At 40.0% G+C, this 18,096-nt stretch overlaps 1 protein-coding gene across 1 annotated transcript; it reads left to right on the forward strand.

Moving 5' to 3' along the window:
• Nucleotides 1–318: 318 nt before the first annotated feature.
• GPR141 (G protein-coupled receptor 141) lies at nt 319–16,881 on the forward strand. The gene is made up of 3 exons (XM_018920701.3): nt 319–402; nt 8,925–8,986; nt 13,859–16,881. The coding sequence occupies exon 3, from the start codon at nt 13,862–13,864 to the stop codon at nt 14,804–14,806; it is 945 nt and encodes a 314-aa protein (XP_018776246.3). The 5' UTR covers nt 319–402; nt 8,925–8,986; nt 13,859–13,861; the 3' UTR covers nt 14,807–16,881.
• Nucleotides 16,882–18,096: the final 1,215 nt, after the last annotated feature.

Here is an 18,096-nt window from a genome sequence, read left to right on the forward strand (position 1 = left end):
GAGTAGCCTTCATACCACAGGAGAGAGATAGTTATGCCTATATATATATATATATATCCACAAACACATTCTCCCATTTGTTATCTGCATTTTCACTACAATTAGTCCTCTTCCTTCCACCTGTAGCCACTTAAAAGAAAATGCATTTGCACTAACTGAAAATATTTAGTCATGTATTGAACAGAACAAAACACATCTTCATCAATGAACTTGATGAGTGAGATGATAACAACTGCTCTAATCCTGCCTGTCAGCTGTTTGTGGTTGAGAGCAATGGGTGGCCCTTCAGGAAGCAGACAGAGCTGGGTTGCAGTAGCAGTTCCTCAGCAGCGCTTCTCTGCAAAGCCCAGGAGTCACATGGAGTGAGGAGAGTGCCCTGCTATGCTGCTGGAGAGTAGCTGGGTAAGTGATGCAGAAGTCCCCAGCAGAGGTACTGAGGTTCTGGAGGCACACCAGGAGGAGGGAATTAGTATTAAACTTAAATAAGAAGGCTGCAGATCTGGATGCAGCTTAATGGTTCCTGGTGGGAGGGAGATTACAGCAGAGCTGGGGGGAAACATGACAGGAGAGAAGTTAAAAGTACTTTGTGTTCTTAGTCCACTGCAGCAGTTGTGAATGTCATATTTTATTAAATCAGTGGAAGTAAAGTGGTATTTAAAAGTGTATTTTGGGAATTTTATTGCAGAAAGGGCTGCTGGTCTCCTTTTACAATAGCATCAACAATTTCATAATCCTTTCTGAAATTTATTAAAAGAAAAGAAGAAAGTGTTATTGGTTTTGCCAGTTAATCTTTTAACAAGAGGTGAGAAGGAAATTTCCATAATGATTACACTGATTCCTCATTGGCTCTGATACTTTTCATTATGAGTAGGTTTTTCAGAATCAGCTCAGATGCTGATCATCTCAAGTCACCCTCATAAAAGGTTGCCAGATCTGCCTTCACTTTGGCACTTTTAGACACCCCCCTTGATGCCCTCAGGCATTCAAACAGCTCAGCAATGAAATGAATCCTCATCATGGGCCACAGCAGCAAGAGCCCAGCCAGCAGGTCAAGGACTACAGCTGTCAAGTCAAGAATGTGATTATTTCACTCCATTTACTACCTGTTAGGCCACACCTGGGATGAGGTGTCCAGATTCTGTCTTCCTTGTCCAAGACAGACACGGAAAAATACAGAGTAGCATATTTTCCCCTGCTGGAAATATTCAAAGCTCAGTTTGATGGGACCCTGGATACCTCAGTCTATAGGCCTGTTTTCAACAGGAGTTTTGACAGTAAAATCTCTCGAGGTGCCTGCCTGCCTGGATCTTGTTAAGATTCAACAGTCACAATCCACACAGACTGGGATATGCCTGTTACTTTCTGCAAAGTCCTGCAGTGGTACCAAAACTGGCTCTGGAGGAGCTAATTGAAGTGCTGAAGCCTCTAAGCCTGGAAAACAGGGAAAAATTTGATGAGGGAGTGTCATTCCAACACAGATTTATAGCCAACTACCTATTTAAAGCTAGCTTAGATATTTCTACACAGCACTGTGTTCTGAGTTGCACACATACCTCAGGCTCACAGGGCAACATGCATATCTTCGATGTCCAGTGCTGTACAGAAAGACTCCATGAATTCTACCATTTTACCTCTAAAAAAAAACATGTGCAGGCTGCTTCTGAATCTGAAACAAAAATAGTTCAGGGGCAAAATACTTCAGACAAAGTATAATATAGTTCTAGAATGTCTCACCAAATTAATGAACTTCTTCCTAGCTTACAATTTATCTCTGTTGCACAGCTGAAATTAAGTTCATGTGAGGATAATCTTAGGTGTGAGCATGGAATGAGGTCAGACACCCACTAACATGGATAGGGAAAAAAAATCTGAAAGTTAAGAGGAGATAGTTTTTGATATAGAATTCATTTTCTTATTGTAATCTCACTGAACAGAGTGAAATCCTTCCTCTTAAGGTAAAATAAGGGGGAAATAGTTTTAGCCAAAATAAGAGACATAAGGAAAATCTGGATACAAAACAGGCATTGCTTTATCTGCACTTACTGTGCAAGTGGTGCTTAGTAGTAAATGGTGAGCTCTCTCACCATGAGGGCTGTAGAAATCATTGAATCACTTTCATTGATGATGCTGATTTGATGGTGCAGAGAGAAAAGGCAGCAATGGAAACTGCTACTCAGTGAGCTGATGCTTCTCATTTTCATCTCAGTTGCACAATTAAACACATTACCTGCCTGCTTTATTTTCTTAAACTCTCCAAATTCTTAGCATTGCCAATATCAACAGGAAAGCTAGATGGGGAAAGCTTTTCTGTGAAGGTGTATTGAATTAGTGCTTAATGTGCTAACCTTGAGAACCAGAAGCAATGGGGCTGAAGAGGCATGTTGCTGTGGCCAGTCTAACACATCCTGTTGAGAAGATAAAGGTCAGGTCACTGCTCACCTCGGCTGTTTTGCTTTGGAACCAGAGCTCATATCTGCAGAGCTGCCCACCCTACCAGGAACCCACCAAAGCCTCTCTGTCACTCTCCTCTGCAACTAAATGGGGGAGAGAAAATATGAAAAAGGGTTCGTGGATTGAGATAAGGACCAGGAGAGATGACCCACCAAATATAGTCACTAGCAGAACAGACTCAGCTTGGGGATATTAACTGAATTTATTACTAACGAAATCAGCAGGATAATGAAAACCTTAAAAACACCCTGCTTCTCAGCTCTACTTCCTCCTCCAGTCCAGTGGCAGAGGGAGATGGGGCATGGTGGTGTGGTCAGTTCATCACACATTGTTTCTTTCCCTGCTCTTCTCTGGGAGATTGTAGTCCATTAATTTCTCCAGTGTGAGTCCATCTCATAGGCAACAGTTCTTCACAAACTACTGCATCATAGGTCGTTCTTCCCTGGGTGCAGTCCTTCATGGACAGCCTGCTCCAGAGTGGGTTCCCCATTTAGCCACAAGTCCTAGCAGGAAACCTGCTCCGGTGTGGGCTCCTCAGATCCCCAGGTCCCTGCCAGGAGCCTGTTCCAGCAAAGGTCTCCCTCAGGCTCACAGCCTTTTTTGGGCATTGAATTGCTCCAACACAGGTCTTCTCCAAGGGCTACAGGTGAATCTCGGCACCCCTGTGATCCTCCATGGGCTTCAGGAGCACTGCTTCAGGAGCACAGCTGCTTCACCATGGACTTCACCACAGGCTGCAGAGGAATCTCAGCTCCAGTGCCTGGAGCACCTCCTCCCCCTCCTTCTCCACTGACCTTGGTGACTGCAGAGTTGCTCTTCTCACATGTTCCCACCCCATTCTTTTCTGCCTCCTTCTCTGTCTTCTTCATCTTCATTTTCTTCATCTTCTTCTTCATGTTATCACAGAGGCATTATGGTCATTTCCAACTGGCCCAGTCTTGGCCACTGGCACATCCATCCTGGAGCTGGCTGGCATTGCCTCTGACAGACTTAAAGGAAGCTTCTGGCACCTTCTCACAGAAGTCACCCCTGCAGCCTACCAAGACCTGGCCATGCAAACCAAATAAATCAGGGTTTGTACACATCCTACGCAATTCATTTCGTACCAGCTCACGTTGGTGCTGTTTGGGTCTTCTCTCCACCATATTTCACTGGCCACATGTGGACTAGTTTTATTTTATCTTCTGATCTATCATGTAGAGCTCACAGTATCATAAAGGAATGTCTGTCCTGTCAGTCCATCTTCAGCAACTGCTTCATTAGCGCTACAGTGAATAATTACATAAAATATTGGGCTCTTATGCTTTCCAGTGATAAAGAAGATGTACAGAACAATAAATAGCCTGGATGAAATGGAAAGAAGGAAGACAGAAAGGGGAGGTATTTCATAACTTATTGTTTTCAGATCTGTTTTTCTGCAGAGAGGTCTAAAGATCAGTTAAGTACAGGGACCCAGTGCAACACCACAATACAGGGAACTCCATAACTTGAATAAGAATATTTGGACTGACAAAACATCATTAAGACCACAAGCAGCATGGCCCAAGATTTTCTGCAGACTCATGTGTCAATGAAAAATATAAATTTTCTCCTGTAGGGAGAAAATATATTAGGAGGACAGTGGGACAAAGGGCAGATTTTTCCACAGCCCAGAATAGCAGCACTTACCATAGGTGTTTCTACACCTATGGCTGGGCTGTCTAGCTTCCTTCTTAAATATTTCAATTGAACTTCAAATAGGCAAAAGTTTTAAAAAATGCATCAGTAATGAGCTTATTGACAGCACAATTGGCTTCACACTTTGGCATATGCACTGAAGATCTTACTTTAATGCAGTTAAAGTTATCATTTATATCATGAAGTTATCATTGCTTATTGTTCACTCAGAATGGAACCCCTAGATTTAACAGCAAAATGAACCATTTCAGCCCAAACAATTTGATGTAACAGAGCACTTGCATGCACACAGTACCTCACTCTAATATGCAGAGTGTAGCTGTGCTGATCAAGGAAAGGCTCTTGCAAACCAGTGTACTTTGAGAATGCAGCATGGAAAAACTCCCATGTAGTATATTCCTCCTTTCTGAAACAATGTGATGAACCTGAATTTCTCTCTAACCCAACTGTAACAGAAACATCACATATTTAATTGTGTTTATGCTAAGGTAGGAAATCACTATCAATCAATGTTGGCAGCAAGCTTTGCTTTTTGTGCTGCTCCTAGACAGTAGGAGCTTATACTAATGCAGGGAGGTTTGTTCTTCAGACAATACATTTTCGCATACTAAGTTTCATAAATACCTGTATGTGTACATTCAACATGAAAGTGATCTTTGGTAAAATTATTTTTCCCATGCACTTGATGATAGAGTTGGCATTACCTCTGCAGTCAGAAATCAGATGAAATAAGCAATCTGGGAATAAAACAGTGTTAGTAGTTGCAGTACACATTTTGAGGGTGAGTAGCAATAGACTTGTGCTGAAATCCTTTAAAAAAATATATTCTTCCTTATAGCCTGCTGCCTAACCCAGCAGGCAATTAGTGAACCAAGTTCAAAAATATTTTAGGATGAGCACTGTCTTTTCAAGATGAAGGGAAGGATGCTTTTTTCTTCTCAGAGAGGCTGGCATATATGCTTATAGAATTGGCATGGTGCTGCATATATGATTTCTTTCTCTGCAGTCTAATGTCATCTTTGTGGTAGGAGTAATACATCTCCTTGTCAATCAGCTCCTCCTTCCACTTTTTTTTCACCCTGGTGAGAACAAGTTCCCATTATGAGTGAATTGCACAAGCAGGATTCCTGATGAAAGGCACATCCCCTGAAAAACTTACTGGCTTGCAATAGATATGAACTAGTAAAATCCTTCAAAAAAAAATTAATATTAAAGTTGGTGATAGACTGTTAGTAGTGCGCTGTTGTTTAATATAAGTAAGACACCCTCTCAAAAAGTCCATTTAGACTGGAGATTGAACAGACACCTTTATACCTTTTGTATGCAGTTCTGATTCCTCCGCCTGCCCTTGGTGGCAAACACTGAAGCCAAAGCAGAGTCCAACAGGAAAGAGAAGGCATGGCAAAAGTTGGGCAAATTGCTAGTATTACTAGTTAACAGTTTGTTTCTAGATCTGGGATCCCTCCTACACAATCAAAAAAGAAATACTGCAGATTTTGATGTGAACTTAAGTCTTGGTTTGTGTTCAGTACTTTTCTGAAAAATCTGGATTCTGGTAAGACCTGAACAGAAATTTTAGGAGGTCTTATTGATATGCTATACTTCAACATGGTACAATTTTGGCATTTCTGTAGGAGGAAAAGGTAGTGAAATGGGCTGAAGGGGAAACAGATTTTCTCCATGCCACTTTTCCTCAGGTACATTTAAATAAATTTGAGTAATAATGCCCAAGGGTAATAACTTGCAAAGCGGGTATTTTTTCCCTTAAATTAGGAAAAAACTAAGAGGAGGCCACCAGATAAATTTCCACTTTTCAGAGGAGCTTAAATTTATGGCTCTGCTATGCAAAGGTGTGTGAAACAAGGAATTTCAAGTCACATTTACTCCCTGTACTTTTCCAAAATGTTCTTTCAAATGTGTCACAGGCAGTATTTCTCACTCATAGGACACCTTGCACTGCCTGGGTGACAGCCACAAATCACAACTGATCCAGAAGCCAGAGAGAGACATTTTAAGAAATCTATTATCTATAAAATGTTATTGGCTGATACTAATACGGAATTTTTTTCCTTTTGTAGGTAATCTTTCTATTCAGGTACTTGACAAAGTAGTAAAGCACACTAGAAATATGAGTCAAAAAAAGGATTTTGTTGGTAACAGCTATAGGTTACTCTAATTGCCTACTGCCTTTCAGTTCTTCATATTATCAGTTGATCTTTTACCTAATAATAAACTGCAAATAACCTGTCACAAATGCACTTAATAGCTGATCAGCCAGTGTTACCTACTAGTCCCAGGCCCACAGCTGGCACTAGGAGGGACTCTAGCAGATCAAAAAGCGGGCTTTTTGTAAGGAGTACAAATTATTATTAATTATGCCTTCCCTGATTCTACATAATCCCCATCAGTACAGTCTTGTCAGGACCATCACTCAAGCTTTACTCACAACTAACTAAAAGCCAGATTACCCACAGTCAGTTTAAGGTGTTCAGGTGGATCTTATTTTTTGCTTTCTTCCACTTAAATAATTGAAGGAGAAGAATATATTTCTAGAAGACCCAACCATCGCGCTTGCATAGATCCTGCCACCCTGTGTAGTCCACTTCTGAATTAGCTCTCCCAATCATTGAGTCCAGGCAAAATAAATGTAGACAAACAAAACACCTGTGTTGCCATGGTAATTCTGTGTACAATTTTAAGTTTGGAACAGCTGAAAAATCACTAAGAGCATCTATTCTGCCTGAGCATAAAGGGCACGGTTCTCTTTCCTCCAGGACCTCTCAAAATCCAGAGTAGAGGTACCTTGATGCCAATCAGGTTCAGGACAAGCAGTCCTTGAAATCTGGCCTAGCCTCTCATCTATTATTAAACAACTTTGGCCCTTGAAACTGTTGCTGTAATGCAAGCTCAAACTAGGTGATGGTTGAATTCACATGATACAGCAGTACTATGAAAACACACTATCACACTTCTAGATTTTTATGGTATTGCTAAAACTACCAGCAATTACTCAAAACTTGTAAAATACATGCATTTCTAGTATCAGTGTTTAAAACCGGTGATCCTCTAAAATAATCACATTCTGCCACCAGCTCAGTGCATTACAGCTGAAAATCTAAACATACCAGTCTGGAATCCAATATACATGCTGTTGGTAAAATTGCATCATTTTAGCTGGGAAAATTAATTGCAATGATGTATATTAAGCATTCTATACCTATCTAGATCTTGATGCTAACTATAAATTAGAGACCAGCAAAGGCAATGAGGGTGTCTGTTCCAGATCATACTCTGGTATTACACTATTTGGTTTAATCCTGGATTAAAGGATTGAAGATTTGCCAACTGCAAACATGTGGAAAGAATTCAACCTGAAAAACTCATTTTTGTTTTGACTGCTTGAGAAAACAACATCGTTACTTATCAACAAAATTATGTAACTTGTATGTTATGTAATTATTATATTGCATCAAAAACATACATCAATATACAGCATTAAAAGATTACTTATTTTTTAACTTATGTTTAACCATGTGTAACTTATTTTATGTATCAAAAATATTGTATAATTTAAAAACCCACATACAGAATCTACCTGAAGGTTTTAAAGATACCTTAGCTTTCTTTCCACTGGGATTCATTCACTCTGAAAAAGACCTAGAAGGAGCCAAGACAAAATTACTAATTTAAGAAGGCACAAGTCTTAATTCAAAGATATCGTAGCTTTAGTTCTAGCTTTGCCATGGAGTTTTTAGCTTTTCATCTGTATGCCTTTCAACAGAACTTTGAGACCAGCTTCTTTTAATATAATCTAAATAGTTCTTTAGCAGTCAGCTACTGTAAAAATTGCAAAATGCAAAAATGCAATTTCCATCACATACCAGTCTGTTGTGAAGTAGCAGAGAGCAGGACTTCCCTTGTGATTTTTTAACCAAATGTGAAGCAACAGGATGCAGTCAGTTAAAACGTTCTCATGTGAGGTTACACTTAAAAGTTGTATGTCTGTGCTGTTGCTTTCAAAACTGCACACTCAAATATAACCATGTGTTCTGACAGAAACATATTAAGCCAGCAGGAGGGCAAAACTGACCTTGCACAGACTCCTTACAGTGACCCAGTCCCACAGTAGGGCATCTTTTACCACACATACACCTCACAGCAACCATCATTGCTCCATGAGCCTTTAACACTGGCATGGCTAATCACTTTTTAGATTAAATCTCCTAGTTTCCCTCTGCTGGCACTGTGCAGCTGGAGCGATGGCACCATGTCCTGAGATCCAGAACCGAGCCAAAATCTTGGCAGAAAGCAGAGCTGAGAAATGGTGCTGGGCTCTAGAGTGAGCTTTGTTTCAGCCCTTACATTCAGGTGTCCCTGACCACATCCAAATCCACACTTAGCCAGTTACAATCTAGGTCATATTTTGCTCTTGTCCTGCCCTGTTTTCTCAAAACACACCTTCAAATCATCCCCTCCACTCCAGGGAACAACCCTTCCAAACATGTGTCTTTGTGAACTGTGAGGCTCACTTCTGTGTGTATAATTTATCATTTTAGGCAGTAGTATACAGCCCTGTCTCCCAGAAATGGGAGGCTTTGAAGACCTCTAATGGCTAAGAAGTAGCTGCAAGGTAAGGGATGCTGTGATGCAACTAAAAATCTTCCCAAGGTTGTGCACCATGGGCAGCCCTACCCTCACACAGCATAGCCTCAAGGTTATTGTTTTGTCATTAGCTCAAAAAAGGAAGCAAGGCAATGACTCTTTTAAATATCAGGTCTTTTGCTTTTTGTTCTTAGAGCTTACATAGAATGAAGATCCAAGTAAACAACACTTGAAGACTGGAGAGAAACTCTAATCTGTAAGTATACACAGAATGAAAAAAAAGCCTTGGTTTGCAAAGTTTTTAAAAGAAGGCTTGCAAGTTTAGGAGGGGGGAGAAGCATTCCGCAGTCTACTTGTTTTATTTTGAACCCACTCTCTGCACAAATGTTTTCTCATTATGTTTGGTAATTTCCTAGTAAGGGACAGCATTGCTTCATTCTTTCCCACATTGCTACCCTGTAGTTTTACACTGTCTCCTAAAAATGCACTAAAGTGCATTTTGTTTTCCTCCATCTTTTGTGTGTGTGTTTGCTATCACCCAGTCTCTGTAAGCACAGAAAGGGTTTGTTCTCTCTGTTAAGACACAGCTAAGGAGGTAAATAATCCTTTTTAGGAACACTTCATGGTTTCCATTTTTTTGTGTAAAAATAGTGACAATCTCAAATGAAAGAGGACTAACTTAACATGTTTTTCCATCCCATTTGTTCTTCAATGGACTGAATTGAAACCACAAAATATCAGTATAATGTTGACACAGCCTGCAAGACATGAGCTGTTGAGCTACCAAATGAGTTAGGGGAATCATGAAAAATTGTTTGAAAAGAGTCAATTTCTGAAAGTAAAAATGTGCTTGATATTTAATATTATTTTTGTTAGTGTTTTCTGTTAAGCAGGTTTTTATACTTCAAACTTTAGGTGTGTGTGGTTATTTTGAAACTAAAGAAATTGTGCAATTATTCTAGTGGCATAGCCTATGTTACCATAAGACAGCATGGAATTAGAACAAATTGAAATGCAATTACAATGCCCTCAACAGAAAACATCATTGAGACTAAATGAGGATTCTGTGAAACAGAATCTTAGATTTTAAAATCTTCAGATTTTAAACAGACTTTTGTTAAAAATTATTTGTATTTTGCACTTCCTCCAACCTAGTCTAGTTCAGTGCAGAAATGTCAGTTCTGACAAACACTCATTTTTTCAATTTATTAAACCTGTTGAAAATAGAAACCTTTCATATGAGTTGTACCTTTTTCTCCTCCAAATTCAAATGAAACTTCTCAGTTGGGTGCATGCAGACAGCAAATGCTTCTTCTGCAGAACCCAACTGTCAGAACACATGAAAATCTGTGTGAAGCCTGCCAGTCTCTCAGCAGACGTGTATGGGGGATAAATTTTGCAAACACTTGTTTTACAGAGTAGAGCTCACTGTTTGACAGAGATTGTTAGAGTGTCATCATTTCTGACAAATGAGTGTTTTTTTTAATAAGTTGATATAATGTTGATGAAACATAATGGTGACTCATGGACTTGGTTGGGAAAATAGCATGGAATGAAGGGAACGAGCCAGTGACAGGCTGATCTGGATTGCTAAATCAGGCACAAACTAGAATAAGCATTTTACCCATGCCAAATGCAAAGTTATTCATGTAAGAACCAAGTACAAGTGTAATGGCAGTTCACTGAGGAGGCTCAGGTATGTCTGGGATCAAGGGAGAGTAAGCCTCTTCTGTCTCATATCAGGTATCTACAGGGGAAGGCAAAATTTAACAAAGGGTTTTTAAATCTGAAGACAGAAGCAGAAGCACATAAAATTCCTGGAAGCTGAGAGCTGAGGTTGTACAAAATCTGTCAAGAAGTATGGTCAATCTTTTTTTTTTTTCTTTTTACTCTTTATTTTGTTTTTAAATAGTAAGATAGATAACAGTAAGATAAAAGAGAAACAAGTTCCTGAAGGTTGGAATGAATATTTCTTACCTGGAAAATTTTTGACAGAGATCAAATTGTTTTCAGAAATCAAAGAATCACACAATGATTTGGGATCAAAGAGGCCTTCAAGATCATCTAGTTCCAACAGACCTGCTATGGGAAGGGACATGTTCCACTAGACTAGGTTGCTCAAATCCCCATCCAGCCTGGCCTTGAATACAGACAGGGACTGAGCACTATGGCTTCTCCTGTCCTGAAGAGAGCAGTGCAGGGAAATGTCACAGACTGTGCTGCACAGACAGTCACATGAAATGAGTGTGATAGCACTATCCACACTGACAACTGACAAATCTCGAATGCACAAGAATATTTTGCTGATAATATTTCTGAAAGAAACTAGCCTCTGGCCTGTTGGCAACCTACCTCCTTTGTCAGACTAAACCAGCTATTCTTGCAATTGTCCCCCAGCCCTTGGCACCAGCAGCTGCTGTGGCCTCCAAAAGAAGTGGTGCCCACTATCGCCTTGTGGTGCCCACTATTGCTCAAGGCTCATGTCCAGCAGAAGTTCAGCCACATCATGAGAGGCTTAACACAGAGGAAAACCAAACCTGGCTCCAAGACTTGAGCAATATCACTGAACTGGCAGTTGCTAGAGGGGGTAGGAAGGCACAGAAACAAGAAGAGCTGTGCTGTGTGAGGTCCACATTAATTTTTTTTCCATGCACCTCCTGCTAAATTCTGGCAAAGGGACTTGTTAGTTGCATTTCAGGTCAGTAGGTTATAGCTTTGTGAATGTCAGTATGTTAGGAAACCTCACTTCACCAGAAAGCAGCATTCCCTCTGTGAAACACGCCCTGTGTATTTTACACTCACAATATTTCACAATAATTCAGTGGGGTGCCTGTGCTACTGGGGAGCTGATAATCTCCTATCACAGCTGCTAGTAGCTTCTTTTTTTTTTTTTTGAAGATTAATGAAAATTACATCTCCTGCAAATTCTTACGATACAGAGATTTAAAAATGACTGCAGAATTCTGCAGAAACCTGCATTTCAGTGGCTCAGTTGCCTTTTTGCAGACAGAAATAGGTCTCTTGCTGCCTGCTGCACTGAAACGTCTGAGTAAAATATTAGCTATCTGGCTTTGGCCTATCTGTTCTTACTGTCTTCAGCTCAAGTTTCACTGCTGGCCTCTGAAGGGTAACAGGAGGTTCTTCCTCTCCAAGTGCAGCCTTGCTGCTGGGTCTGCTCATAACAAGTCACATTTCCAGTGTGTTGCCTTTCCCTCTGTGGCACTTTTAACAGTTTTAAACTTGAAATATGCATTTTAAATCAGAACAGTGTGATAATGCCTCTTTTTAGAGACATCTTTTCAAACTGAAGTTTAACAACTTGGAGAAATCGATGAAGAGCTCTTACTAATCCTTTCTGACTTGTATGGTTGTGAGGATGAAATTAAGTGGCTCAGAAACAAGAACAGAACTGGAAGGAACTTGCACCATTTCTGATGCAAGAGCTGCAGTGTGCCAATCTGCAGTGACTTCGATAAAAAGCTCCTTCACAACAACCCATTGTAATTCTCTTAATGTACTGGAATTAGTTGTCCACACAGCTCTGAAATGCAAGAGCAAGCACAAAAGGTCAGTAATGCCAGCAATCAACACACCAGTTTGAGATATGGCACTTACACTGATTATAATAGGATATCGGGAGTCTTAGGTGCATTGGGAGAGCTAGAGAATAACTTTTCAATGTATGAAGAGACCTTGATTACTGTGAGGGTAAGTGCTTAGAAATATTGCTAAGAAACAACACAAAACACCCGAGGTGCATAACAGATATTCATTCCCCACGATGAACAAAAACAGTTTATAAAACTGTTATAGGCATTTCCTCTTTTCCATAAAATGAGTGGACTGCTAAAAAACTTTCCCCTCCTAACTTTTTGCAGTTCATGCTTCCTAAGAAATGAAAATAAAGCTGAAACATCACTCATACAAAGAGATTGAGGAACTACTTTCTGAAGTGAAAAGCATTTGAGTATTAAATGAAAAATTGCAAAAACTTGGGAGAGAACTCCTTCTTGTGTTGTGGGATTCACTGGTAAAATGGATGACTTCCCAGAGTCAGTTTTAAATCACAGTTCAGGCAGCAGTAGCAGTACAACTGTGATAGTATGGAGCCCAACATTGTTCAGTTTTCCCTGAATTTTTCTGTAACTGTAATGTGAACATCTCCTGGACATATCTACAGATGCAAATATGCTTCAGCATAACACCCTACCTGAACTGTTCCCCTCTTATATGCTCTTGTAGTACTTAAAATCCTGACTGGGGTTGCATTTAGATTTATAAGAATTATTTCTAATCTCTCTTTTAGACAGTAATGTATTAAAACTGTATAGCACACTATTTAAACTTGTTATTAACTTGCATCTAACTTCTGCTCTGGTCAGACAGGATGATTTACACTCACCCAGGATGTCCTTTCCTAATGTTTTCTAGCAGCCCATTTTGTAACACCCAGTTGCTACATGTAAGATTTGAAATAGCCTGAGAATCAGGATGGTACTGCCCATGTTTCTTGGCCTGGCCGGATCGAAGCAGAATTTCCATGGAGTCTGAGTATCCGTAGTGTTTAATCCCTTGCTCAGAGAAACTGTCCATGGAGAAGAAGTTGACTGTAATGTGCTCAAAACTCAGCTCTCAGTAAGAAACAGAATTTATATCTTAGATAGAACAACATATGGTTGTTTTCTGGCCCTAGGAAAGAAAGATTTGTGTTGCAAGTAAACAAATTGATGAATGAGTAGAGAATTAAAACAATATCTCCGACCTTTACTGTAAAAGCATGCAAATGCTCAGAAGAGAGGTGGAAAAATAACACAGCACAAAATCACCACAATGATGTCGTTTCTCTAAGGATAATTTCTTCCCGTATATTATTGATTCCTGCTTTTTTTAAGGAGTATGGCTGGAAATGTCATAAGGACTAGAGCAGTTCTCTGCCCAACCTTCTCATCCAGTTTTCCTCAGGCTGAAGGATGTTTGCATAAAAGTACATGTTACAGCTACTGATGCAATCTGTGAGATTTCAGGATTATTCCTTGAGCAAGAGACAGGTGGGAAGTCCTTCAGGCTTTTTAGGTAGGCCATCTCATTCCTACCTTATCTTAGTCTTTCTGTATTCTTCTATTTCCAGAATATGTTGCAGGAAGATTTCAGGAACATGACTGAAGGGGCAAGGAACAGCAGCGACTCCTCTTCCGCCTTCGTTCACACCAGCACCATGAGTGCCATTCTGGTCACTGTCTACTCGGTTGCCTTGGCTGGAGGTGGAATTGGGTCCATCACAATGTCCTTTGTGCTGCTCAAGATGAACACTCTGTCTGTGACCACAACTGCCATCATTAACCTGGTGGTTGTGCACAGCCTCCTTCTCTTCACGGTGCCCTTCCGCCTCCACTACTATGTCAAAAAGACGTGGGTATTTGATATGCCATTTTGCAAGATGGTGAGTGCCATGGTGCACATCCACATGTACCTGACCTTCATATTTTATGTGATCACACTGGTGATCCGGTGGCTCATCTTCTTTCAGTGGAAGGACAAGGTGGAATTTTACAGGAAACTGCATGCCATTGGGGCGAGCGTTGCCGTGTGGCTCTTCGTCATGGTCATTGGGGTGCCGCTCTTCTACTTTGAGTATGGAAGCTCAGGCTTATACAATAGTACAACATGCTTCAAGTTCCACAAAGAGCTAGAGCACGAGAGTGTGAAAGCCCTGAACTACACCCTAATTGTAGCTGTTGCCCTCATTTCTTGTGTCCTCTTGAGTTTGCAGATTTTTATCTTGGTAAAAGTGGCGAGAAAATTTTCCACCTCACTCTGTTCACACCAAGAATTCTGGGCCCAGGTGAAAAACTTGATTTTCATCTGGATTATCATAATTTGGTTCCTTCCCTATCACCTGTTTAGGGCCTACTACATACAGCATGTGAGAGATTTTGACCAGTTAGAAAGCTACAACGAGGTTTTTTTGAGCCTGACTGCCCTGAGTTGTCTGGACCTGCTGTCATTCGTGCTGAGTGGAAGCCGCTTCTTCAAGCAAAATGTGGGGATGCTCCACAGGAGGTTACTTTGCTGCTAGCACCAGCCTCCTGCAGCATGTGCAGAACCTGGGATAGGACAGTGATGGACAGACATGGCAAACTCACTCCTCAGCAAGTTGAGGGTGTGCTCTGGAAATGGTACAGCACACCCACGCAGGGCTTTGCACATCAGCTTCCTGAAGTAATGGAACAAACTGCCCCCAGGGTCTCAGCTAGTATACAGGAAGGTGACCTCAGCAGTTTCCTCATGGTGCTACCCAGTGAGTTGTGGATGGACCTGGAGAAGAGGGAAGGGTCATGGGCTCTTCTCTCTTACTGTTTTTACTTCAAGATTTGTGGAGTCAAAGGCACTCGGAGGAGACTTGAGAATTGCAATGTAGAAACGCAAATAAGGAAGCTGGGTTATATGGACTAAGGTACAGATTTTTGAAACTTAAAGATCTATATCATTTTTCCATACATTTCATATTTATTTCCCACAAGCTCTCATAAAACATCAGGGAATATATTGCTCTTCTTGAGTAGGTCTCTTTCTTTACTGTTAAGCGTAACTTTCTAAGTGAATTGAACTATTAAACCAGCTATTTAAAACTAAATCAGTGATAGATAGTTATTTCTTAAAATATTTTCTCAAAATCACTTTTTGAGATGGTATAACTGAAGCAGAAAATAATTTTATCTTTCTCACATTATGAAAATATGTCTAAAAAAATTATACACTAATACTGAAATGGACATGGCAAGTTCAAACAAAAGCCTGTATTATTATTCACAATTTTTTTCAATTAAAGGTAATATTTTACAGTCAGGACAAGTTTTTTGAGATCACTCAGACATAATTTGTCCTCTCTTCAAAAGACAAATATCTTAGGTATCTAAGGTAGCAATGTTTTTTTGTAAATCTTATGTTGATTTTGTGCATTTATGAAGTTCATGAATAGTTACAGTGTCTTTAGCTTGAAAGCAATTCTATAAATTTTGTACTCTCTACTGGTGGAAGGAATGAAAATGTTGCTGCTTGGATTGGAGGGATGGAAAAAGCTAATAGACCTAGTGTAGCTAAAAAACATATTACATCTCAGTGAGGCATTGCCAGTTGCTGTCTCTGAAGACAGAAATAAATTCCACCAAAATAGATGAAAAATATTTCTATGAAAGACATTGAGGTTTTCATAGCTCAGCCGCTGTATACCTATCCCTAAAAGAGAATATAAATCTCAACTCCTCTAATGCAAGACATCAATGGTTACTACATCTTTATTATTCTTGCCATCTGCATAAGGTCACATTTTTTCATCTAGAGTTAGTGGGATAATAATTTAATCATTTAACTAATTAGAGGTTATCAGCTGATCAATTTTCATGAGAGTCTCTCCTCATGATGCTGTTGAAATCCACCTTTTCAGCCTGTGAATTTTTTCCATTCCTTTCTGCTTTACTTTCAACATCTCTTGCACATCAGACAGCAATAAAATAACAATTGGTTGATCTTGTTGTACCTGTGCAATCTAATTGCTGTGCTCATTGCTTTTGGTCCCACCAAGATGATTGCTTTATAGGATCTCATCTCTTCTGTAGTCTTTCTACCTTGTCTTCCTTCCTTCTCACTTCAAGGTTCTTTATGTCTATCAGGATATCTGATCATAAAAAGGTATTTTCAGGTCAGAGTATGAGTCATGCTGTAGAACACCAAAAGGTGGAAATCACTGAAGATCATAACACAGGTGGGGTGTTAGGCAGCTCTCATGGCTCACCGTTGGCAAACAGCCTGGACCACATCTGTTAAGAAAGAAATGTGAGAGCTTTCAGTGTGAGTGTAGATGAGAAAAATCTGTCCAAGAAGGCATTTGTTCCCAAAGGATCACAGTAAAAAGCATGACAACTACCATCCAGATTGGGGAAGTACTTTCAAAACATGGAGGGAATCAACTTGGATGTGTAGCTCACTACTAGTTAACTGTGTGTCATTAAGAAAGCAATAAACTGCTATTATCCAGATTTGTTTTAAAGCTACACAAACAAATCATATTCTCCTTGTGGTGGGAGAGGATTGGCATAGCATTTTTGTTTCCTCCGATAGCAATGTGGTTGGTTAAAGAAAATGCCTTGCATGTATTCTGTAGGCACTGCATAGATTTGTAACATTATTTTATAACCCTTCTACTATAATAAAGTTATTAACAAACAAAATGAGTATGTGCTGAAAAAGTAAAGTCCCTCCTACAAAAATGCACATAAATTAGAAGTATTTTATATCTGCATTTGGATGAAACATAAAATATGATTTTAAAAACAGTACCTCCCAACTGTACGGACCAACAAATCTTGTTCGTCCATGTGTTAAAATCACAAGTAATTTAATTCCTGTAAAAATGCAAACTTTCACAGTAGCCTGCACCATAGCATCACAAAAAATAGTAGTGGCTTTTTTCCTACTAATGAAATTTGCTGCTAATGATGTTAATACTAACTCAGCATGATAACAAGGTAATTAGGAGGTCCAATAATCACATGATTTAAGTTGGTGGTGTTATCCAGCACCAAGTCATGCATTTTATAGGACTGTCTATGCATAAACTTTATGTCTACCACATGTCTTGCTTTGTGAGAGCCAATGTGGGGCAGAGAAAGCCTTCCTCTGCCCTGAGAGAATGAACTCCTCAACTGTGCCAGGAGTTGACCACTATAGAAGAAGGGGAATTTCCAGTTACCTTCATCTGCTTGGTCAGAGGCACCACAATCATGAAGGTGACCCTTTTCTCTTTGTTGACTAGATGACAGAGAATAGTACTAGACTGGGAAACAACCATGATCACAAACACACTATTACAGAAGGACGTAGAGGGGATGAGATCTGAAGAAAAGGACTGGGAATGAGCAGAAGAGAGCAGAATATCAATATACTTCTGCCACATAGCAATGGGGCAAGGTGACTGGGTCTCTTGCCTTCATCTCAGGTTATTTATTTAATCCTTAAAGTTGCTAAAAAGTGGCACTCTCACTGATGGGAACAGGCTTGCCCTCAGCCACTCCTTGTTCTGACTCCTGCATCGCTCTTTCCACATGGCTGGAATTTGCCTCCTGAATGTCTTTCAGCTGCATCAGTTCCCTCTGTAGCTCACCAGGGAATCATGGAAAATCGAGTCAAGGCAAGGACAAATACAGCAAAGACTGCATTTTACAGCAATCCTGACTTGAGGCTTTTATCAACTGAAATTCTGTTTGTCTAATACCCCTTAGGATACTGATCTTTTTTTTTTCCAGGAAGTTTTCCACAGAATGTGTCACCTGAAATTTCCATTTCCACATATTCCCAATAACCAGGGTA

Source organism: Serinus canaria, chromosome 2 (assembly GCF_022539315.1).
Source record: "Serinus canaria isolate serCan28SL12 chromosome 2, serCan2020, whole genome shotgun sequence".
In the NCBI taxonomy this organism is placed as follows: Eukaryota; Metazoa; Chordata; class Aves; order Passeriformes; family Fringillidae; genus Serinus; species Serinus canaria.

Bases quoted from the DNA above. Each gene is read 5' to 3' on its own strand.
- GPR141 (XM_018920701.3), top strand. From the start codon at position 13,862: ATGTTGCAGGAAGATTTCAGGAACATGACTGAAGGGGCAAGGAACAGC.